This window comes from Thrips palmi, unplaced genomic scaffold, assembly GCF_012932325.1.
Source record: "Thrips palmi isolate BJ-2018 unplaced genomic scaffold, TpBJ-2018v1 HiC_scaffold_16, whole genome shotgun sequence".
NCBI classification, from domain to species: Eukaryota; Metazoa; Arthropoda; class Insecta; order Thysanoptera; family Thripidae; genus Thrips; species Thrips palmi.
The window spans coordinates 39,837-64,099 of record NW_023144625.1 but is presented as its reverse complement, the minus strand read 5'-3'; the positions used below and the strand labels follow the sequence as shown (position 1 = coordinate 64,099).

Sequence of the window (24,263 nt, the reverse complement as noted above, 5' to 3'; positions counted from 1 at the left end):
GCTCGTTCCTGGAATAAGAGTAAAACGTTACGCCGAACAGGGCCGGTCTCTGTGGGTTGTGGCCATTACCTCTAAGACGGGATACGAAATTGCTTCTGCCTCTTCACTCCACGTGTCCACGCACTCAGCCAATTACTACATCAAATATGTATCCCTGGTTTACCTGAGCATCAGACCTAGTTTTGGGTCGGTGGGGGAAGTAGATGAAGCGTGTACATAACGAACACCGAAGCAAGGACGTCCTAGACGAGGAAAGTTGAGCATTTCGACGGACAGTTCTACAGATGCTTATAATTTGTGCCGCACGAGAAACACCATGGCTACTTGTGCTTCGTCAGAGGGGTCCCCATCCGTTTATTAAAAAATTCTGCTAGCCACAACCCATTATTTACCGCCCGTCAGGAACTTCCAGAAAAGTAAGTCATAATTCGTAAATATTTATGTTTATTACACTTGGTTTGTCGTCAAACCAGGCAGTTTCAAGCCCAAGTTTCTTTTATGTTGGATGATAACTGGGTAGATGAACGAAGCTAGCGGCAAGCTGTCCGATTTGTTGGCCTACTTCAAGAGAGAAACCGGAGACCGTCAAGCCAAAACGTTGTGGCGCCGAATAAACGTCTCAGTGCGCAACAGCAAGGTAATTTGCAAGTGCACTGAAAACTTTAGTGAGTACTTTAATTGAGCACCATAGTGTGCGTGCACTGAATTGACATGTTGAGCACTAACGTGAGTATTTAATACACACACAAGGAACTAAATCGAGTACAGAGAAATAACTTAATTTTTCAGTGTAGGCTTTATTGTGCTCTATACTTTAAGTACACTTACTGCCAGAAAAAGAAAAACAGGCCTACAAAAATTCCTAGCATTTTTTGTTCAACAATTATTGTACGAAGTACCAAGTAACAATGTACAAAAATTAATTGGGTGCAGTGTTAAGAAATGGTCTGACAGAAACAATGAGATGAGTAAAATTGTAGTCGTTCCATAACATAGAATTTAAGCATGAACCAAAGCAAGAAAAGGCGTTGAATATAGAACGCGGCAATTTGTCGAAGAAGAACAAAATTCTTGTTATCAGCATAAAGGATATAATTTGTGTGCAAACATCTTTTGCCATTATCTGCTCAATTAAAATAAATTAAGATTACACTGTTAAAAAAAAAATCTGAAATTTCAGACTAAATTTGACTGAAGTCAATTAACAGTAAGCGATTCTGAAATTTCAGACCAGTTCAAGGGTCTGAAAACTTGGAAAGTGATGGTCTGAGAATGTAGAAGCTGGTAGTCTGAAATATTAAACCTGAGTGGTCTGAAAGATATGATCTTGTTGGTCTAAAATATAAGACATCTGTTCTCTTAAATCTCATACCAGTGTGGTGGTCTCAAAATTCAGAGCAGTGTTGTCTAACTTCTGAGAGTTGGTACTCCAGATACCCAGATGTGACAAGTCTAAACATTCAATGCTTCAGTCTCAATGTTAGGAGCACGAAGGTCTCCAGATAAGAAAGGAAGGTTCTTAAAGTGCAGTTTTACGTTTCCTAAATATCTGTCTACAGGAGTAATAATTGAGACCTTGCAAATCTCAAATTAAGGAAGAAGATGGTACTGAAAATATGACGGTACTTCAGGATAAATAAAAAAAAAGGTCTACATTTCAGTAAAAATTTATAGAACGAAATTAATTCATCACTTGACAATTCATAAACTAGAGACCTTAGACAAGAAAATTAACACTTCATGAACAGACTACTAGACAATTAGACAAATTAGAACTGGACAATTTATAGGCACTAAACAATCCAGCGACTCTGCGCTGCCTCAAATGCAGCCAATTTGTTGGCAAGGGTCGCCACAGAGCTGTTCACCTTAGTCCTGACTCGGCCCTCCTTGCGAATCTGCACTGTGGGATTCACCAGTAAGAAATACCTGCACACACAAAGCACATTGGTTAACAGTGATCTCAAATGGAGAAATTTAAAAAAATCCAACAGAAGTAGGATGGGAACTTACCTTTGCATAAACTCCAGTGTTCGGAAGAGTCCCTTAGGAAACTCTATGTTCAGTACGAAATAGCTTAGTAAGAGAGTTAGCATACCCTCCAAAAAACTTGGCGTTTGGATAACAAATTGAGCTCTAACCACCACTAGAAAATGAGCATTCGGATCAAATATAGACAACCCTGGAAAGAAAATTGGGATTAGAATTGGACATAAATTAAATCAACTTCCTCGCTTGGAAGAATTGCGAGATAAATGTAACTTACCTTTAACCACAAGAACTGGGCTCTGCGTGACTGCCTCCACTTTCTCCTTCACTTCCACAATAGTTGCGTGAGCCTAAACAGAATTGAGAAGAAACAGTTAGCACAAACTTAAAAACATATCACCTTAAGTAAAGTGCTGGTCAAGTTCTTACATCAACAAGGAGGAAGAGAAGATCCATTTTCTCCCTGAAGTAGTAAACCAAGAAAGGAAAAGCTACATCTTTCATAGGACCATTATTCTCCCTCTGCTCAACTGCCTCAGCACTTTTCTTCAAGAAAAGATTCATGGAGGTGAGCCGTTCTGTTGCACACGGCTTTCCATCCACAGGAGAGCAGTAGTCAGTCATGAATTTGACTAAAGGCAGAGGGTCAGCAAAACTGTCAGCCCACACTTCTTCACAGACTTTGCCCATCAACAAGTTAGCATGGGCTAAGAAAGGTTCATAATGCTGCAGTACCGGCCAGGATGTGAACACTTTCTTCCAATCAGCGGCTGTTCTAGCGTCATTGATATCGGAACGTGTCAGAGGGAAGCACTCTTTCACTAAATCGACAACACCTGAGTCCAAGGGTCCAAACTGTGCAGCTGAGTAATCAGTCAAAAGGCTCTGTTGAATGCTTGCAAACTGTTCCTTCTCTTCCGGTGAAAAAGAGGGCCCCCACATACCCTCTGCACATCCGTTGCTGTCAGTGCAATGGAGAACCACCTAAAAACAAACAAACAATCATTACAAATTGAACTTTCAGATTAAGACAACACACAAGTTGAAATGGTCAGAAAGACAAGACAAAAATATGCTTACAGTTTGCAAGGCAGGGTCATCCGCATCTTCCTCATCTGTCTGAGCTCTGCGTCTCCTTCTTCTAGCCTTGGATCCATCGCAACAAAGTGCGTACCCCAATGAATTGTAGACACTCTTGACGAATGGCAAGAATGAGTCTCCCACCTCGTTCTCTCTAATCGCCAAGACAAAGGCATTGGGGCATGCAACTTTAACTCGTTCACAAATCTTGCGAATGTCACCAGGTGCAGGAGGAGAAGCCTTTAACTTGTCCACTAGGTGTTGCACTACTTTGCGTTTGGCTCTAAGCAAAGCTCTAGTTCTAAGATGAGGAGGGGATTCGACAGCTTTCCTCAATAAAGCAACATCCTCAGAAGAGACGGTAATGGTAGGAACCGATGATGAAGCTGGTCGGTTAACATCTTTATCAGGACCTGCACAACAAAGATAAAGTTACCAAAGCTAGAAACGAGCCACGTAAGGCAGCATATAATGTTACACAAACCTTACCTGAGGAGCCAGAACCAGGCCATGCCTGACCATGAGGAACCAAGGTGACCTCCTGCAGCCCACTTCTTGCCGCCCGCCTGTCCTCTGCCAAAGCAATCAAGCATTCGTCATCTGCTATCAAGCAATCAGAATCATCATAGGCCTGCAACAGATGATCAAAATTAATGTATTTGAACTCACTCTAAGGAAGCTCAAGCCACCACTCGCACTACCGCAGACAAACCAGAGGAAAACAGTCACTTACTTCATAAGAATCAGCATCTACAGCAGCAGAGAGTGCAGACAGGGACTTCTCAATCAGCTCCCTGATAGATCCAGCACAACAGGTAATCTTCCTACTCCTGTTGGGCACCACAGCCACTTTGAACAAAGGCATGGCCTGAAAAGCAGAGAGATATGAAATTAACACCAAGGAGACGCCAGAGTGAGGTTCAAATGCACACTAGACCGAGGTAGACACGAGACGGCTGAGGCAGGCAGCGGGCAAGCACAGCGCACTGAAGATATGGAGTTTCCGTTCAGAGACAAATGTTACGACCCAAAAAATAATATCCTCCCTTTTGAATGATTCACTACAGGTAGTTTGGAGCACTTCAATTTCACGCTGTTCACGACCAAACAGGCCAAAGACAACAACACGACCTAACCTCAACAAGAAGTAAACTGGAGTCAGTAAGAGGGCCGGCGGGAGGAAACGACTACTCACCAAACTGGACGAATCAATAAAACAGCTGTATGTAAGCTTGAGTCACACAAACCACGGTCAGAATCACCGCACAATGAGGAAAATCCAATTTTCAGCCCCATTTTATGTCAAGAGGATCTGCTCCAGTACCGTACTACGTCGCAACGGGTCGCAACAGGTGGGCCAACACTCAGCTTTCGGTCAAAAACACGGTCAAAGTTACAATCATACGTTTCGATAAAGGAAATTTTTAGTCGGAGTGTTTTTTTTTAAATTTTTGGTTTATTATAAAATATAACTGAGGCCAAGTTTACCTAATATTGAGTGATATTGAGTGACATAATGGAGGATTAAACTGCAGTTGTTAAATGTGGATGTTTTCAGCCTTGCAGAAAACGAAGATGGTCGCCGATGGTCGCTTCGCTGCACAGCAGCTGTCAGCAGTAGACGCGTGAACCCGTGAACGCTTCAAGAAAAAGGAGCAATTCGTCCGCAAGTAACATCGTAGCAGGTAATGTAATTAGCGGTCATCATTGTAAATGGTTGTCTTGCTTGGGAATTATCCTCCGTTTCCGCGTGATGTAGCAACATGACATGTCGTCTCTGTACTTATCAATCCCATTTTATTTATAGCAAGCATGTCGCCCGACCTTTTTCTTGAGAACATTCATCTCGTAGGTTTATTTTTGAACGGAGGGTCAGTGACTCACATCCCTGATTACGATTCAAAGGGCCGCTGGCACGAATCAGGAGATCTTGTGGAAATCGATACTGAACCTGTCATTATTTTAGGATGGGGTGGTAAGTTTCATAACTGGCCTATAATTGTACATTCAATTTGTGCTTGTGTCTGTCTTGCTTATCTTTTCTGATTTCAGAATGCAGAGAGGATGCTGTATCTAATGCGAAAGATTACTATCGTAGACTAATTAAATGGCACAATGGTGATAGCAATCCGAACGAGGAGCTGAAGGTAGAATTTTACGGACATGACTTGGCCCAAAGTGAATTGCTCAACACCAGTTTCAGCTCAGAATCTGGTAAGTGCTTCAAATTTCATTATTTGAGCTGCACCAACTCCATAACAATTGATTTCATTCTGTTCTTTATTCTAGATTCATACTCAGACTATCAACCAGCAGCCAAGAAGAGAAGACAGATTTGACATTATTCGAGTATTTTAATTACATAACTATTATTCTATTTTAAATTTGTTTTGTATATTGTATGTTAACGTGGCTGTTTTACTTAATTTGCCTAGATGTAATGTCTCATTGTGATAGTGTGATCTCCTATTTTTAAAGCTGTGTGAGCCTTGACTTATTGACACATGAGTGGAAATAAAAACTTTTTGATGTAAATTAATTTAAATATCTCACCAAAACCTACCTTTTTCTTTAAGTTTGCCATCTCATGATCTTATTTCTCCTAGAGGATTGTTTTGAATAAAGGGTATTTTTTTCAAAGTTTGTATTGGTGTTATTTAGTCACTGAAGGTTGAACCAATCTTTGTGGCTTGTAGCTCAGTGACTGCAGCACTAGAAATAAAAATTTCTCTGAATCAGAAAGCAGCCGTAGTCATCAGACACAGACAGACTCCTCAAAAACTTCACACACTGCTGCAAAGGCGAGTGGGCAATGAGAAGCTTGACAGGCAGACAAATAGCTCCTCACCTCCCATCCAGAAATTCTTTGTATTGAATATCGTTGCATCAAAAGGCATGGTGAGAATCACCTTCCTTTCTTTTCTTTTTATATTGTTTTTAAATGATCATCTAATTTCCAGCAGGCTGCCAGCAGGTCTGTTAATTCAAAACAAGTGTCAAAGATGATAAGTTGATGGTTCTGTCTGGGACTCAGGCATCGTATCCTGACGCTCCCTGTTTCAACTTCTCAAATCAGAGTGCTTACATGTTTTAATGGGGATCCAGGCCTCTCTGTTCACACAATGAATAAATCATAAACAAATTGGTGTTCATACTTTTAATCCTCAGAATATTATCACAGCATTATGTCAAATTAAAACAATTATTAGCTTTGGAAAGTCTAGTCAAATACACATTAATGAGTGTAGTACAAATAATCTTTTTAAACGTCAATTTGTTGAAAGTGTTTCCACAGTATGTCCAGATTGAAAATATAAATACAAAACACATTAAAACTATATAAAACCTACACACATTCAATTCATTTACAACTCAACAGGGGTATTTACAACAGCATGTCGCAATGCAACAAATGTCTCAGTGTCTTTCACATAAGGAGAGAGGGGGTAGTAGCAGAGCAAATCTTTGGAACGAACACACTGGTATTCATTTGATGTCACACTGACTTTGAACATCCCTACTTGGTACTTGAAGACAAGTTGAGCTTTCTTCACAAAAAATGTAACCAAATCAAGAGAGTCAATGAGAATTAAATGAATGATGCCCACATTGAAAGCATCACCAATAGGAGAAGTTGTGCCTAGAATGACAATATTACCCTTCTTATACGAAGTTCCCTTCAGCGTTACATGTTCACATACATCCACATTTCTCACATTAGAAGATTTAAGGACATCTTTGACATTTTGAGGATACAGTCCCAGCTTTAAAGGGGTTCTTGCCCCACTGCCAAAATCACATTCAAATCCTCCACCACTTCGAAGCCAACTCTGGAAAAACTCATGTTTATAGGAGAGTGTTTTTAAAAAATTGATGCTATTATTAGCAGATCTCCAACTCTTGTTAAAAAAGCTATGTTTTGTTTCAAAGCGTAATGTCCAAACTTTTGTACTTGGGCCAAACAAGAGTATCTGTTCAGCAGCATGAGTCGCAAAGTGGTGCTTCGCTCTCAAGGGCACATTAGGAAAAAGCTTGCGCCTAGTGGCAAGGTACTCATAGATAGTACATTGAAACCATGCCAAGTACGACTCATGAATTTCAGGAGCAAATACAAATTCGGATAAATCCCTCAACTGTAACAGCAACTGCCACACTGGATCATTCACATTCTTCACATAACCATGCACAATTAATGGAAACAATCGTAAGGTATTCCACACTTGCCAAGCACCACCTGCAATTCTGTTTTTCTGCAGTTTCTTGATGATCACTGGTCGATCTTTCCTATCTTCTGGGCAGTACGGAAATTTTTCAATCATTTGATTGAGCTGCTCAAGGGTGAACCATCCTTTAGAGATAAAGTACTTAATATACAATTTCAAATCATGGCAGATTATTCCTTCAGCCCAGTCATGGCCCGAGCAGGCGGGTAATCCATTCATTACATGAAACCCACGAACCTTGTTGAATTCAGAGTCAAAACGGATACCATGGTACCCTGACTTAATTCTCTTAGCTTTAGGGAGTGACTTCAGTTTATGAAGAGCATGATTATAAGATTCAACAGTTCTCTTCTTAAATTTGTGCACTTCACCACCTGGCTTGTTAAATACTTTCCTTGTGAGCAAACAATAACGACAGAAGTAATGGGCACGGCTGAAGTTGGTGAGCATCCCTGCCAGGCAATGTGAACCCAAGTTATCACCAGAAATAAAAGCCAGTCCTGCTTTGACAAAGCCCACACCAGGAATATCAATGCCATCAGTTTGTAAATCAAGCAAGTCTTGCACGATTCTACCATATATTGCCTCATGATCAAAGTCACTTTCACTACATAAGGCCACTAGTTGAATAGAGCCTTTCTTAAATCTTACTTCTGGTGGCAAATTGCCAAATGCCAGATAAATACCTAATATTTTATGCTTTAAATTTTTAGCAGGACCTATTGGACACACACATTGAAATGCATCCTGATATAATATAAGAGGCAATGCATCAGGATTCTCTTGAAAAAAAATGTTTTCCTTGAATGCTGAACCATCTTTGAAATCTTTATAAAGTCCACTATGTGGCTGAGAGGAAGAACTTACACCAAAGGACCACGATTTGTTTCTGAAGGCCGCTTTGATGGTTTGAGCTAGGGGAATGTAATAGAATGTGGAACCATTTGGAAGAGGGAGTTTAAGCGGTTCAACAAAACAAAAATTATTTTCGTAGAACTTCTTCCTCATGTAAGTGGTCCTTAAAGTTCTCCACACTTCAAAGATGTTATTACTGTCAGCCTTCACTGAATCAACAATCCGAGAAATAGAATCCACTGAGAGTCCTTCATTCCCTAATGCACTATTCAAACTACTCAGCATACATCTCTGCAAATCCATCATCATTGTCTTCATTTCTACTGATATGACCTGGGTCACAGAAGCTGGAACCATATGCTTGTATTCAAGCTTCTGGTAAAACTGAGCGACAGTAACAAGAGATTCATTAAGTGATCCTTGAACGTTATTTTCAGTTGTTGCACAATACTCGTTAAGTTCATCTTGAGTAAACAAAGTCTCTACATCAGGAATGGAATCTAGAGGCTCAATGGGCCCAACAGTAAAACTTGGACGTGCAGGGATGCGTTCACAACATTCATTCTTATGTTTTCTAGACAGGTGGCCAGTCAACGAATTCCATGTCTGAGAGACATTAGTACAGCCTTTGGAAGCACTAAATGGACAAGGGACACTTTTGCCAGATCTAAGATGATCTTTTAAGTGCTTTGTAAATTCTTTGTACATGAAGAACCGTTGACTACAGGACACAATTGGGCACTGGTATTTAAGATCATCATTGAGGTGGTTGATGATATTCACACTAGTAGGGCGCACAGCATGAGAAACAAAAATCTTGTGGTTCCTGATAACGTGCATTCTCAATCCAGCTTCGGTCTTGAAGGTTGACGCACAGTGACCAAGTCCGCAGTGAAAATAAGCTGACAAGTGGCGATGAGCATGAGCATGATGAATTTTGGACAGGAGGCTTGATGTTTTGTGGTTGCAGAATTTGCAAAAGTAAGTGGTGTCCAAATTGGCCATGACTTCACTGAAACTTCACTGTCTCTGGCAGAAATGGAAGCTGACGCTGTTACAGACTAGTCTGTAGGTAGCCTGAAATACGGAAAAAAATTAATATCAAGAAGAGAGACTTGAAATGACAATACAAAAATATGCAAAGACTGATGCAGACAGTACTTTGACAAAACGTGCACTGTACTTACTCAAAGAAGACTTGTGGATGTGGAAGTGGCAAAAGTAGGTGGAGTCAAAACAGCCATGACGCCACAAGAACTTCACTCAGGCTGGTAGAAATGGAAGCCAACGTAGTATGGTAGAAAACTTGTCTGTAGGTAGCCTGAAATAGGAAGAAAAAAATTTATATCAAGAAGAGAGGCTTAAAGTGACACTACAAGAAAGACTGATGCACTCAGTACTTTGCCAAAATATGCACTCTACTTACTCAAAGAGGACTACAGGGTGCAGAAAGCAAAGCTTGCTGAAGTAGGTGGTGAAAAAGCCATGACGCCATTGGAATCTTTCTCTCTCTCTCTCTGACAGGATTGGAAGCAGATGCAGTAGGAAACTAATCCGTAGGTAGCCTGGAATAGGAAGAAAAAAATTAATATAATGAAGTAATGAAGTGACGCAAAAAAAAAAATGCACACTGATTCAGGCAGTACTTTGACAGAACGTGCACTCTACTTACACAAAGAACACTTGATGTTTGTGGATGTGGAACTGGCAAAAGTAAGTGGTGACTAAATTGGCCATGACTTCACTGAAACTTGAAAGTGGCGATGAGCATGAGCATGATGAATTTTGGACAGGAGGCTTGATGTTTTGTGGTTGCAGAATTTGCAAAAGTAAGTGGTGTCCAAATTGGCCATGACTTCACTGAAACTTCACTGTCTCTGGCAGAAATGGAAGCTGACGCTGTTACAGACTAGTCTGTAGGTAGCCTGAAATTGGGAAAAAAAATCAATATCAAGAAGTGAGGCTTGAAATGCCACTACATAAATATGAAAAGACTGATTAAGTCAGTTAGACAAAACATGCACTGTACTTACTCAAAGAAGACTCAATGTTGGTGGATGTGGAACTGGCAAAAGTAGGTGGAGTCAAAACAGCCATGACGCCACAAGAACTTCACTCAGGCTGGTAGAAATGGAAGCCAACGTAGTATGGTAGAAAACTAGTCCGTAGAAACTCTGAAATAGGAAGAAAAAAATTGATAAAGAAGTGTGGCTTGAAGTGGCAATAAAAAAATAATAAAGAGACTGATCTAGTCAGTACTGTCAGTGCTCCTACAGACAACCATCTCCCATCCTCGATCATGTTTGCTTTGACTTTGGAGCACTTTGAGCCAGCCTTGCCAAGGCTGGTAAAGCCTGGTAACCTCATGCGACTCAGTACAATTTACAGCAGTAAAGAAACATCTCTGTAGTGATGCTTCACTGCCAGTTTACATCTTACTGTACCGCCTAAGATAACCCGATTTCAGACAGCTACTTTCATGGCATGGTAATGTTGTGCCAAAGTACTCGAAAGTCAAAGTGACATCGGTGACGTATGATCAGTGGGTTGAATGAGCACCCTTTGAAAGAACGTGCACTGTACTCACTCAAAGAAGACTTGATGTTTGTGGATGTGGAACTGGCAAAAGTAGGATGGAGTCCAAAGCGGCTACGTCGCCACAAGAACTTCACTTTGTCTGGCAGAAGCAGAAGCTGATGCAGTGTGGTAGAAAACAAATCAGTGGGTCGCCTGAAATATGAAGAAAAAAATAATATCAGGAGGTGCGGTTTGAAGTGACACTACAAAAATGTGCAGACTGATTCCGTCAGTACTTTGACAGAACGTGCACTCTGCTTACTCAAAGAAGACTAAATGGTTGTGGATGCAGAAAGTAGGTGGTGTTTAAATTGGCCATGTTGCTACTGGAACGTCAGTCTCGCTGACAGAAATGGTAGCGGTAGGTGGCCTGGAATGGTCAGAAACAGAATTGAATTGGTGAGGTTAAGTGAGGTTTCAAATGAGATGAAACATGCAGCTCAGGAAGGTTGGAATATGAATGACTTTACCTGATTGAATGAAAGAAACATGGTCGCACGGGAGGGCTGGCTTCATTTGGATTGCTGTCTCATCATGCCACTAAGCTGCACCGAAAACTTGACACACGTTGCCGGACCGGAGCCCGGCGAGCAACTCGTGCTCGTGTATGTGTGAGTGTGCGAGTGAGACAGAGCAACAGCAACCCACCCAGTCGATGCGAGTGGCGAATGGAGTCGGAAGGCAGTGGGAGAGGAGCGGTGGGAGGGGGTCACATTAGAGGGGAGGGGTGGGGTGAGCGGGAAGAGTCTGGCTGTTTGAAAGGCTAGGAGAATGAATGAGACATTCTAAATGAAATGGTTGAGGCAGAAGAAAATACTTGCTTACAAGAACGCTTACGATAAATCTAAAGGTCAGACTCCTCGCCACTCCAGAGGCGAGACAAAAAGTCGTGCCAGTTTTGGTCGACCAGAAAGTCTCACCGAAATTTGATCACACAAAAATTTCTCGCCACAAAATGGCGAGTCTCTTTTGTCTTGCCACAATTTGATCAGACTTTTGAACCCAGCCAATACGATCCATGCGGCTTTGAACGTGGTCAGACAAAAATATTCTCGCCATTTCGTAGCGAAAACGGTATGCGGGGGAAGTCGCCCGCCCGCCTTCGCAGGGTAGACCACCCGGCCGGCTTCGGTGTGTTGCGGGTCGAGCTGGTGGCCTATCCTGCAGGCGTTCGAGTTCCCAGGGCCCACGCTCCCTGGTGGCGTTCTTAAGTATAAGAATGGAGGGCAAGATTTTCAGACCGTAGAGGTTGGGCCGAGGATTTTAGACACCAGTACTCTCAAATGTCGTAATTTAAGGCAAGATTTTCAGACCATGTAGGATGAAGCGGAGGATTCGGACACCAGTACTCTCAAATGTAATGATGTTGGGCAAGATTTTCAGACCATTTGGGCTGATACGAGGCTTTTGGACACCTGCTTCCCGAAATTTCAGACCGACTTAGCTGAACCTTCCCTTTCAGATCATTAACTCCAAAATGTCAGACCGCCGTTCTGAGAATTCAGCGTCCGCGTCTGAAACTGTACTTCAGACCACCAGGTCTGGCAACTATGGTCTGAAATTTCAGATTTTTTTTAACAGTGTAATATTAGAATCGCCAACTATTCTGTTGTTTACATCACAGGAAGGTTACTTCAGCGGGCAATACACTGAAAATGGCCCAAAACTGACTTGTGCGATTGGTTCCATACGCGCTGTTGTACGTTGTTCAAAGTTTTAATGTGTCAAGACCTTACAAAAAGAAGCATTTTAAGCCCAGAATGGCAACGATCGGACGTCAGGGAGCGGAGCAGCGATTCTAGTTCATGCGATAGCCCCTTAAATTACCTACATTTTGGCGCAAACAGGGTTGAGATATCTTCATTTTTGCGGACTGAGGGACCAGGGGCGTGCACAGCTCGCCTCCTCGGGAGGGGCGGTAGAACCTTTTTTTGAGGAACTTTGCCTAACTTCCAGGAGTTAGACGCCAAAACCTGCCTCAAAAGTATACCTTTTGGGGTCCTTCGGGGGGCGATCGCCCCCTCCCCCCCCCCCCCCCCCCCCTTGTGCACGCCCGTGTGAGGGACTCCTGCCAGTTCGACTTTTGACGAAAATTTGATTGGTCGCTGCTCCGCTCCCTAACGTCCGATCGACCCCATTCTGGGCTTAAAATGCTTCTTTTAGTAAGCTCTTGACACATGAAAACTTTATACAACGTACAAAAACGCGTATGGAAGCAATCCCACAAGTCAGTTTAGGGCCATTTTCAGTGTTTTGCCTGCCCCCTTAAAGTAGAACCATTCAAAATATAGTTAACAAGAGACCCCATCGCAAACATGCGACTTGCGATGTCGCTGACTAACAATAATTGTCGTTGGTCAACGACTTGTTTTCGAAGGACTGTTAATATTTTATTACAAGTTTGTCGTTGTGAAATTATCCTTTAGTTGCAATACGACAATGCTTTGACAAGCTATTTCTTTCCGAAACAAATCAAGTCGCTACAAAAATTAGCAATAAGTTTGTCGCTAAGATGCGGCAAAAAATGTTTAAGTGTGGGAGTGTATTTACTCAAGTACATTCTTTAACATGTGTACCTTTCGTGGATGTGTCTGTACTAGTCGAGTACACTATTTAAAACCAAGTGTATACTTGTTCTTTAGAGTGAGGTCACATGCTTCGGCTGGTTCTATATAGACCTGCTTGTACAGTTCATGCTGTTCCTGGTATTCGTCAACATGATCACGGCGCTTGCGGACATCTTGACGGCGGAGTCTTTGCACAACGCCCAGTTTGGGCTTCGGCTCATTATGGGGACGTGGGCATCCGCCGCATCGACTATCATATTCACATACCGCGGACAACTGATGGGAACAGTCTTTCAACGCATGGCTGACGTTTCCTCCAGCCTGGAGCAGCTTGAAGACAGCGTAATCCAGGTATTACTGGCTGAGCGATGACGAAGCCCGTTCCTCAGGTGCGGTTGTTTCCCTGTCTGCGTGTGTGTCCGCACTGCTCCTCCGGAAGGGCACCCTATCCTCATCTGTGAATTGTGAGTTTCCTTAGCTCGATACAGCTACATGTCCACGTAAGGATGAAACTTTATAACGAAGTCCTTCGGCAAGTAATAGAGTACTCTAAGGACACTGTGCGAAAAAACAACTGTGAATCCCGTTAATTTTTTTGACGAGATTTACTGTAGTTCAGAACACAGGATTTACTGTGCCTGGCTACAGTATTTTGTACCTGGTACAGGATATTCCGTACTCCACTCCTGTGGTACACTGAGAATCCAAACGCTATGTGTATAGCGTCAATTGGTGCAATGCAAAAGCATTGCACATGAAGTGCAATGCCTTCTTATTCCTATGCATTAGCTTAGGGCATTTTTGGGACGTATTGCACGTAAGGTGCAATATGGCTGTCATATTGCACGTGTGGTGCGATATCTCAGCTGCATTGCACCATACGTGCTATACTCATAGCGTTTGGAATCTCAGTGTACAGCAAATCCCGTACCAAGTACAGTAGATTCTGTAAAAAAGTACAGTAAATCCTGTACTCTGAACTACAATGATAGCTGTACTAATCACGACAGGATTTACTGTGATTTTTGCCCACAGTGGAAGCTCTGGCCCGGAAGAAGAAGAACACAAACGGAAGTAAGAAATTTCAGTTTCTATGCGAAATATACGCTGCGCATGAGGTCCGCAGCGTATATTTCTTATAGAAACTGCAATTTTTTTACTTCCGTTTCTTTTTCTTCTTCTTCTGTCAGAGCTTCCTTGGAGTACTCTATTTTATTCTGTGGGCGTCACGGAATTCAAGATAAGACCGCTTTTGACGTCATGTGCAGTTAGGATAGTTTCGAACCGACACAGGCAGCTAGGATGGTCTTGGATGCAGCTAGGATTGTCTTGGATGCAGCTAGGATTGTCTTGGATCCAAGTTGGATCCGCTCGGGCAGTTGAGATTGTCTAAGATTATTAGGAATGTTAAGGTCGTTAGGATTATACCCTAAAAGGAGGTCATTTCGCGCCCGTATTTTACCTTACAATGTGTTGACTCCCTATGATCAGTTATTCTGCAAACCGAACAGTTTGACTAGGTGCCCCTCCCTCTAACTTTTGCTACGCAATTTTTAGACCTTCGAGAAAACCGCACTGGGAGCTTGTCTGCGTCCGAACATGAGTTGTGGGACTCCACGGAATTCTTCGGCAATGGAACAAAATCTAACTTCATCCTTTCCTATTATCTTGGTGCAGGATCGCTTTCGCCGCCATTGCAAGCTCATCTTGAGAGTGGTCAAAATCTATACGTTTCTCTCCATACTGTCCATGAGTGGTCTTGGCGAATTTTCGGCGAGAGGACCGACAAACTGGCAGCGAGCGCTAAGTAAGCTGTTCCACCAGTGGAAGTACGGAGACCTGTCTCGCATGCAGCTTGATCCTCGAGACTCCATCACATCGTGGGTGTTCTACTTAGGCCTCTTATTTCAGGTAGGTGCGCACTCTAAATGTCTTACAATGAAATTTGACGTATGATATTCGTATGTTACAGTGAATTAGGCGCAAGCCTAGAACGATGCAATATTCCTTCGTATAACACGAATCGTTTTAGCTTTCTCATTGTAAGATACAACGAAAACCCTTCATTATACGAAGAAAAACCACCTTAGTATTATGCTTGCGCCATTTCCTTCGTACTATGGGAAATTTATTTCTTCGTAACACGAATATTTTTATCTTTCTTAACGTTAGGTACAATGAATAACCTTCGTTATAAGTAGAAAAACCACCTTCGTATTAGGCTTGCGCCATTTCCTTCCTACCATGGGAAATTTCTACGTAAATAGAGTGCCCAGTTTCTCAAATGTAATAAGTAAAACAACTAGGCAATTTCGCTGTGGCTTGAAGGGATAAATTTAGATTAATTGCCTGTAGCGTCAAATAATGGACCATTTTCCAGAAATCAGTACGCAACACATCACAGGATGTAGTCAACCATGTAAAACAGTCATCTAGGGGATGCAATTTATCGATAATGTATCGTTTCAATTTTCTTTTGAACTGGCTCCCCATTGAAGAGACGTCATCTCACTCGGTAAACGACGGAGTACTTTGATTCACCGGTGAGCAAGCCAAGGGAATGTAGAGTAATTTCTGTAGGTCTTGTGTTTTACGAGTTGCTATCATAAATGTTAAATTGAGTTATGTTTGGAGTTATGTTCTCTCAGACCTTCACACACCTTCTCATAAAGTCTTTTACACAACACAAAAAACAAAACGTTTCAGAACCAGGAACCGTTAAGTCTTTAAAGTTCACAAAACACACCCACTTCACTCGATGCGGAAAATACGACTAACATTTACTTTCTTCATTCCATTTCAGTCTTGATTAATGGCTGTGGTTCGATACAATTCATCTTCCAGATTGCGGCTCTGCCACCGGCGATGGCGGCTTACTTCTTGCTCGCGTGCATTGTGACCATTCACATGTCACTGGCTGAAGGCCACGCTGGTATCGGGAGAGCTCTTAAGGTACGGACAGACACTCGACACAAATCACTATAACAGCCTACACATGGTGCTAACCGCTATTAAGGGAAGGTGGGGCACGTTGGAACGGACTGTTTCACATCGAAAGGCTTTCGAGCTAAAAAATGGTGAGGGCAGGCCTAAATTGTGCATGTAGCGTCCTGTCTTCTGACTTGCCTCGTATTTAGACCGAAGGTAAATTTTTCAAAGAGACTACACCTGTTCCAATGTGAACTGTCCCAGGGCACATAGGGATAGAAATATTGAAAGTGTGGATGTAGGCCTTGGATATAAAATTTACGACCGCCAAGCAGTACACACAAGATGTTAATGTAGATTTTTTTACGTGTAACTTGCATGATTTTGTGCACACGTTAAATTTGCATAATATTGTGCGTAATAGTAACAATGCATAAATTTATGCAAACTGAGCACAATTTAATTCAAGCTTAATAGAGTTTTCTAGTCGTCGCCGATCGAAGAACAAGAAGAACAAAGCCGGAACTGGCCCTGGCAACATAACATGCTACACTTCTAAGAGTGGACTAGTTTCTGAGTTTTCTGTGGCGTATCTCCTTTAAGAGCACTTTCGTTTGTTTCAAACTCTTTTTGACTCGGGAAATAAAAATATTTGTCGACATTTCTCGTTGGAACCGGGTTTGATACCTGCTCCGTTTCGTCCCGGCTTCCGGTTTTGTTCTTCTCTCTTCTTCGATCGGCGACGACTAGAATGCTCTATTGAGATTAATTCAATTTAGCTCAATGCATCGCCACGAACAAATTTGTTCATATTATTTAAAGTCAGGGCGGGGAAGAGCCTAACACTAGAGGAGCAGGAAAAAAATCGCGCGCACCTCCTATTTTAGACTGAACTGTCACATTCTGATTCTGAAGTATTCTGTACTGTATATTAAAGCCCTATACTAACGCGCATCAGTACTAGTTAGCCCCAAAATTAGGAAATCCAATCTAAAAACATGGTGTCCGATTTTTCCGCACCCCTGACGTGGTCAGTTCATCCCCACCCCGACTCCAGCGTGCAGAAGAAGTCGTGCTGAATCCATTGAGCACTCACTCAAATCTCCGGTTCAAACGGTTCGGAAGATACGTTGTCCTAAAAGGAAGAGAACGTTTTACCCTGTTTTTCTCCTCAAGAAAACCCTGAAACCTTAAACCAGAACCCTCGAAGACTGCATGCTCAAAATAACTTTCATTGGTTTGGACGATACACAAGACTACACATGTCTTTGAATTTTTGATGCCGACATGACTGAACAGATTGAAGTAAATCTTAATTTTGGCGTGGGGCGAGCCAAGGACTAACTTAATGACCCTGCAAAGTCTATGCCGGATCGGGCGTGCGCACAGACAGATAAGGTTCATCAACCGCTCGGTCGAGTATCTCGCTGAGCGAGGCGGGACGAGTCCGAAGCCTCACTATGAAACCGTGGCTTTACATTCCAGATTGGCAAGTCGCTGTCTTTCTGTGCCAATCTCCAGCGCAATACGCTTGCAGCGGCGCTTGAAGCGGATTACATTTTGGCTGACCTCATGCCCTTCTTCTGCGCGGGAATTGTAGGCCTTCCGCTGTTTTCTAGCGTTGAGGTAAGGTCTGCCTCTGCCCATTCATTATTAGGAAAAATCAGTCCATCTGTGAATGGGTTTGGCTAAAACATGAATGATTAAGGATAACTTGAGTACTGCCAAAACAAATTTGGTACGAAGGACAGTAGGACAGAAAAGTGAAAAATGAGAAAAAAATTATTACTGATTACGGTTATTTGACTAAACATGTCGTGCTGATTTCGAAAAAGAAACTCATTTCACAGTGCGGGTTCAAACCATGCAGTTTTCGTGAAATTTCAAATTCTCCATTGCAGATAGAAGGACGCGGTTTTCAAATTCGGATTTCTCGTAAAAGTGCGCGATTCATAGAATGTAGGCAAGATCGATGCAGAGAATCCGATTTTGAAGTGCTCGCTCATCACCGGCAGGACGTTGCCGATGACGGGGACCCGATTGCGGCAGTTTCGAAAATGCCTCGACCAGACCTACCGATAGGGCGAATAAAAATTTTCAGTTGGTCGGTCCCCTTTTTTGAAGATTGAGTAGGTTTGCTCGGCAACGTTGAGGAATGTTTATCTTTTGGGATTTTTCCCATCTTCCCATAATATTTAGAATCGGATGGAAAAAACCGCAAGTCTCTACGACCACTCCTTGACCCCAACACTTCTATGAGTGAGTCAGTGAGTGAGTCAGTCGGATTGGGGCTATATAGGTTCTTGATGATGATGATGATGATGATAATGATGATGATGATAAGACAATGTTCGCTAAAAGTGAGGAGCACAAATTAGAGAGGCTATAGCCTCTTTTGAAAAATAACTTAAACCTTTTAAATAGAAGTTATTGGTAACAGGTTGTAACTTTAACGTTTACGATAACGTTATGATGCCCTATAGAAGTAAGTTAAGAATCCCTGGCTGTGACTTAAACTTAATGTCGCTGCCGCAGGTTGTGACCAAGGGCCTTCATGCTGATCTCTTCGCGTTCGTCAGTTGTCCACTTATTCTGACATCGTTTGCTGCCTTGTGCGAGGCCGGTGATCGGCAAAGGGCATTGCGGGGCGATATAGGAGAACGAGCGTTTTTCGGGCCCTGGCTCGGCGAGAGCCCACAGCAGCGAAGAGTCAGGATCAGCATGATGCAGGTAATCACGCGGGGACCTTCCCAAACGCCTGAAAGACACCCTACCGGACCCTGCCGTCATGTTCCTGTACGTAGGTATGCACACTAAATGTTTCTGCTGTAGTTATGTACAATAAAAGTACTGTAGAAGTGGGGCGTTCCATGGTAGATTTACACGAGTTTAATCGACTATCTCCGATTTTGCTCATATTTGGCTCAAATGTTGCCCTCATAGGGGGGAACATCCGTGCAAAATCTCAAAGCCGTAGCCCCAGTAGTTTCCGAGATATAGCTGTTCAAAGTTTTTATTTAAGACTTTCCGAAACTTTTATATAAAAAGTGAAAAATGGGTCCCATTTCCGTAATGTTCACTCTAGAAGGACCAAAATAGTACCATTTACGTAAAATCACGAGAGGAATCTGAATATGCCCCCGGAAAGATCGTAGCTCAACTCCTTCTATCCGAAATCGCAATTTGGAGCTTATTTTTCAGGCACTTTTGAGGATTTGGTGAGGGGTGTTCCCAATCGAAAAATCGACTTATTCAGGGTGCAATCGGTAGGTCTCTGACCCTACTTTTAAGTTCAAGTGCCAAAAGTATGAGGTATGGCCCTCGTTTTCGCTCCACAGCCCGTTGAAAAATAAAAAATCGCCAGTTTGACCCATTTTGGGCCAAAATGGCACATATTTGAGGCCATATTGCAGGAGATCGGCACCAGATACAGAGGTCTGCCAGGGCTCATTTGAAAGGAAATTTCATGCCCTTTCGACATGTGAAATAAAAATCATGGCTATTTGCCTTCTTTTCACGGTACACGCAGGCATGTAAAAGTGTGCAAACCTCAAAAGCGACAAAATTCACCAAAATTTGTTTTATGACTGAAATGAAGGTCTTGTGTGCCTCTACCGCACTGAAAACGGGTTTGTTATTCATTTAGAGTGCAGGTACCTTCTGATACGCACCTCAGTGCGAGCATTTTGGTGCCAAGTCTATCGAATGGGGGATTTATTTGAATGGTGCAGCACCGGCCACCTCGTTGATGGAATAATTGTTTCAAGCATGGCAAGGGGACGTCTATTAACAAAGGAACGCAGTATTGGAACCTTGAAGACCCGCGCATTTGACATGTGATTGTCGTTAACACTCCTATTGCAGGAACGTGACATCACGTTGAAACGAACGTGACAAAATATCACGTTAAATAAAAGCGACAAAATTCACCAAAATTTGTTTTATGACTGAAATGAAGGTCTTGTGTGCCTCTACCGCACTAAAAACGGTTTTGTAATTCATTTAGAGTGCAGGTACCTTCTGATACGCACCTCAGTGCGAGCATTTTGGTGCCAAGTCTATCGAATGAGGGATTTATTTGAATCGGAGCAAACAACTTAAATTTTGGTTTTCTTTTTTCTTGAAATAACGTAAAATGATAGTGAAATAACGGTGAAGAAACCCTGGAATAACGGTAAAGTAAGGCTAAAACGTGAAATAAAGCGAAATCACGTTGAAATTACAATGAAATAACGTGAATTTGAAATAACGGTGTACAAATTTTGACGTAGTTGTTTGCCCCTCGATTTGAATGGTACAGCCTCGGCCACCTCGTTGATGGAATAATTGTTTCAAGCATGGCAAGGGGATGTCCATTAACAAAGGAACGCAGTCTTCGACCCTTGAAGACCCGTGCATTTGACGGGAAATTTGATTTTCATTAACTAGAATGGAAGAGCACCGGCAACAACAAATACAACAAACGACGAACGCAAGCTATGTTCTTATACCGACTTGGGCCGGGCACAAACGGGTCCCTGTTATGATCCCTACATAAACATCTGAAAGGTAAGCATAAAACAACACTTTTCTCTTATAAGTTGCCAAAAAGTGCTACTTTGACACCCCCACCCCCCCAATCTTAATCCATGTAACGACGTCTATGTGGCTCAGTATGAAAATTAACTCCAGGCGCTGGCCTGATTGGTTCAATGTGTCCCGTCGAAAGGTGGACCAAACTGTCCCAAGTGAGGTAAATGAATTAAAAGGCCTCTTATATGCAAATAATGAACTCTACATATTCGACCTAGTGCTAAATTTAAAGCCAAATAAACAGGCTTTAACATGAAATGGTTGGTTGGGCCAAGGACTGATGGAAGTGCTACTACTCTACTAACTCAAGTGTGTACATAGTACACTCCACCTGCAGTCGACATGCATGCACACTCTAACCTGGAGCATACCTGGCATGCACACTACAGGTCAGAGTGAACTTCGCAAGTACACGCCAACCCGGAGTGTACATGCCAGGTATGCTCCAGGTTGGAGTATGCATGCATGCTGACTCCAGGTCGAGTGTACTATGTACACACTTGAGTTTGCAGAGTAAACAAGATGGTTTTATGAGGCCAACATTTTACTTTTACTTACTTTTCTCAAAATCAAACTGCGCTCCCTTGCCATAAGTCTGCCTGCCGTGAAATGTCTTCCGAGACTTTTTGGTGTATTTGTTGCTGCCGGTGCTCTTTCATACGAGTCCACTCTCATTCCTCGTTTGAGCATTTGAGCATTGTGTCACATTCGTGTTGGTGTTAATTGGCCAATTATCAGCTTGTTCACATTCAAAGAAACGTGACACCTTGCTCAAACGAACGTGATATTTTGTCACGTTCGTTTCAACGTGATGTCACGTTCCTGCAATAGGAGTGTTAACGACAATCACATGTCAAATGCGCGGGTCTTCAAGGTTCCAATACTGCGTTCCTTTGTTAATAGACGTCCCCTTGCCATGCTTGAAACAATTATTCCATCAACGAGGTGGCCGGTGCTGCACCATTCAAATAAATCCCCCATTCGATAGACTTGGCACCAAAATGCTCGCACTGAGGTGCGTATCAGAAGGTACCTGCACTCTAAATGAATAACAAACCCGTTTTCAGTGCGGTAGAGGCACACAAGACCTTCATTTCAGTCATAAAACAAATTTTGGTGAATTTTGTCGCTTTTGAGGTTTGCACACTTTTACATATCTGCGTGTACCGTGAAAAGAAGGCAAATAGCCATGATTTTTATTTCACATGTCAAAAGGGCATGAAATTTCCTTTCAAATGAGCCCTGGCAGACCTCTGTATCTGGTGCCGATCTCCTGCAATATAGCCTCAAATATGTGCCATTTTGGCCCAAAATGGGTCAAACTGGCGATTTTTTATTTTTCAACGGGCTGTGGAGCGAAAACGAGGGCCATACCTCATACTTTTGGCACTTGAACTTAAAAGTAGGGTCAGAGACCTACCGATTGCACCCTGAATAAGTCGATTTTTCGATTGGGAACACCCCTCACCAAATCCTCAAAAGTGCCTGAAAAATAAGCTCCAAATTGCGATTTCGGATAGAAGGAGTTGAGCTACGATCTTTCCGGGGGCATATTCGGATTCCTCTCGTGATTTTACGTAGTTGATACTATTTTGGTCCTTCTAGAGTGAACATTACGGAAATGGGACCCATTTTTCACTTTTTCTATAAAAGTTTCGGAAAGTCTTAAATAAAAACTTTGAACAGCTATATCTCGGAAACTACTGGGGCTACGGCTTTGAGATTTTGCACGGATGTTCCCCCCTATGAGGGCAACATTTGAGCCAAATATGAGCAAAATCAGAGATGGTCGATTAAACTCGTGTAAATCTACCATGGAACGCCCCAAGTGCTATATACTTTTAGTGTAGTTAACTATTGCCATCTCACGGTGAAAACGTTCCCTTGGAATTCAAGGGGATTTTCTCAAATCCAAGGACGTTGGAACGAAACCAAGATTGCAAGGCACTCCCTTGGAAGTTGTTAAAACCAAGGGTCTCCCTTAGAATCTTGAACTTATTTCAAGGGACTCCTTTGGATAACGAGGGACTCCCTTGGAATTTCGTGCTGAGGACGCGAACATACATGAGAGTGTAGGAGTTTCGGCTTGCTTGTTTTCAGAAGAAGTTTTCACGGTTTCGATAGCTTTTATTGTTTTTCTTGCTTTGACAACTGAACGGAATCAAATTTTTTCCACGCAAACAATCCCAATCTCCCATTGCTCAAATTATGAAAGATCAAAGTCACTAGGAGTTGCGGCCACATTTCAAGCACTTCCTTGGAAAACCACAGAATTCCAAGGGAGTCCCTTGGATTCACGCAAGGTGGCCAATTTTCAAGGGGACCCCTTGGAATTTGTGCTAGTTCCAAGGGACTACCATGGTTTTGTTTGCTCTGCTTGGATTCCTGGGGGACGTTGTTACCGTTATATGAATAAATACTTAATTTAGGGACAACCGTATAAATCCTTAAGAACTTATAAAGTAGTTCATACATTAAAATTTTGCATTTAGTCCCTTTCCAATCCTCGCCCTTTCCAATTGCTGCCGTTCCATTGGTGGCAATCGGTTACACCCCGAAGGGCAAAACTGTTCCGCCTTTGTTTCACCAGTGCAGAAGGGGTTAACGTTTCACTCTGGTGTCTCAGGCGTCGGAAGGCCGTGGCGGACTCCTGGGCGGCTACGGCATGGGAAAGATGGACCGGCCGGCCGCCAGTACGGTGGTCCAGACGTGGTTCAGCTACGTTCAAGTGGTCCTCAACGTGCAGCAGCAGAAGTAGCGGCTCGACCGTGCCGTCAGAGGACCCCGCTCATGCCACACCACTCTCTGGAACTGCACTCGGAACTCGTCACGTTTATTTTTCGGCTGTCGTGTGACGTCACTCGAAAACCTATTTGTAGTAATTTGCATACAATATCACTGTCATTCATTTTGAGATACATTTGCTACAATTTTTTGCGATATAACCGAGTTTGTGATTCCCACGATTTATCGCACCCTGGAGTGCGATGATTCAATGATAATTTTGCAAGAACCACCCCTTAATTTTTGTGGAATTTGTAATTTCTCCTTTTGAAGCAACTTTTGTTTTAAAAACTTGGCTTTAACTTTTTTATTGCACTTTCTTAGTGGGCAGCAGTACTTTCATTGCAAAATGTCGACAATATGTAGTTATAGCAGTTTGAATGACAGTGATGTCTGTGCCATGTGTACACAAGTGTGCGTTTTATACACAGAAAGGTGTTTGCAGAACGTATTTTTCGTATCCCTTAATAAAGGCAAGTACGTTGAGTTGTGTTTTCACAGCTATGCTGGAAGGGAATCGGAGGACGACAAATGAAATGTTGGAAGCCATCATGTCAAAGAACACACGGAGATTCCAAACGCTACGAATATAGCACGTATAGCGCACTCCACCAATGCACTAAGATATCGCTGCATACGTGCAATGCCATAGCCAGGACTCGAGTAATGCTCCAAAAAAATTGTGTTA

At 42.5% G+C, this 24,263-nt stretch overlaps 4 protein-coding genes across 4 annotated transcripts; 2 read left to right on the top strand and 2 right to left on the bottom strand.

Annotated features, from left to right (window-relative positions):
* The first annotated feature begins 234 nt into the window (after positions 1-234).
* On the top strand, positions 235-24,261 carry LOC117642863. Its single transcript, XM_034381464.1, has 8 exons — positions 235-416; positions 521-637; positions 13,415-13,642; positions 14,969-15,202; positions 16,136-16,243; positions 17,705-17,845; positions 18,755-19,023; positions 23,418-24,261. The coding sequence occupies exons 2-8, from the start codon at positions 521-523 to the stop codon at positions 23,644-23,646; spliced, it is 1,326 nt and encodes a 441-aa protein (XP_034237355.1). The 5' UTR covers positions 235-416; the 3' UTR covers positions 23,647-24,261.
* Positions 2,274-3,965, bottom strand: LOC117642865. The gene is made up of 4 exons (XM_034381465.1): positions 3,803-3,965; positions 3,559-3,700; positions 3,070-3,482; positions 2,274-2,973 (listed from the first exon to the last, which is right to left on the bottom strand). The coding sequence occupies exons 1-4, from the start codon at positions 3,932-3,934 to the stop codon at positions 2,407-2,409; spliced, it is 1,254 nt and encodes a 417-aa protein (XP_034237356.1). The 5' UTR covers positions 3,935-3,965; the 3' UTR covers positions 2,274-2,406.
* On the top strand, positions 4,283-5,625 carry LOC117642866. Its single transcript, XM_034381466.1, has 5 exons — positions 4,283-4,421; positions 4,628-4,754; positions 4,877-5,044; positions 5,122-5,283; positions 5,359-5,625. Exons 3-5 carry the CDS (start codon positions 4,882-4,884, stop codon positions 5,406-5,408), a joined length of 375 nt encoding a protein of 124 aa, XP_034237357.1. The 5' UTR covers positions 4,283-4,421; positions 4,628-4,754; positions 4,877-4,881; the 3' UTR covers positions 5,409-5,625.
* LOC117642862 lies at positions 6,376-10,869 on the bottom strand. Its single transcript, XM_034381463.1, has 6 exons — positions 10,735-10,869; positions 10,181-10,321; positions 9,820-10,072; positions 9,574-9,712; positions 9,335-9,468; positions 6,376-9,224 (listed from the first exon to the last, which is right to left on the bottom strand). The coding sequence occupies exon 6, from the start codon at positions 9,150-9,152 to the stop codon at positions 6,435-6,437; it is 2,718 nt and encodes a 905-aa protein (XP_034237354.1). The 5' UTR covers positions 9,153-9,224; positions 9,335-9,468; positions 9,574-9,712; positions 9,820-10,072; positions 10,181-10,321; positions 10,735-10,869; the 3' UTR covers positions 6,376-6,434.
* Positions 24,262-24,263: the final 2 nt, after the last annotated feature.

Bases quoted from the DNA above. Each gene is read 5' to 3' on its own strand.
- LOC117642863 (XM_034381464.1), top strand. From the start codon at position 521: ATGAACGAAGCTAGCGGCAAGCTGTCCGATTTGTTGGCCTACTTCAAG. The intron at 16,244-17,704 runs GTACGGACAGAC...TTTACATTCCAG, and splicing joins GTATCGGGAGAGCTCTTAAG to ATTGGCAAGTCGCTGTCTTT. The intron at 17,846-18,754 runs GTAAGGTCTGCC...TCGCTGCCGCAG, and splicing joins CGCTGTTTTCTAGCGTTGAG to GTTGTGACCAAGGGCCTTCA.
- LOC117642865 (XM_034381465.1), bottom strand. From the start codon at position 3,934: ATGCCTTTGTTCAAAGTGGCTGTGGTGCCCAACAGGAGTAGGAAGATT. The intron at 3,701-3,802 runs GTAAGTGACTGT...CATCTGTTGCAG, and splicing joins TAGATGCTGATTCTTATGAA to GCCTATGATGATTCTGATTG. The intron at 3,483-3,558 runs GTAAGGTTTGTG...TTTGTTGTGCAG, and splicing joins GCCTGGTTCTGGCTCCTCAG to GTCCTGATAAAGATGTTAAC.
- LOC117642866 (XM_034381466.1), top strand. From the start codon at position 4,882: ATGTCGCCCGACCTTTTTCTTGAGAACATTCATCTCGTAGGTTTATTT. The intron at 5,045-5,121 runs GTAAGTTTCATA...TTCTGATTTCAG, and splicing joins CATTATTTTAGGATGGGGTG to AATGCAGAGAGGATGCTGTA. The intron at 5,284-5,358 runs GTAAGTGCTTCA...TCTTTATTCTAG, and splicing joins CAGTTTCAGCTCAGAATCTG to ATTCATACTCAGACTATCAA.
- LOC117642862 (XM_034381463.1), bottom strand. From the start codon at position 9,152: ATGGCCAATTTGGACACCACTTACTTTTGCAAATTCTGCAACCACAAA.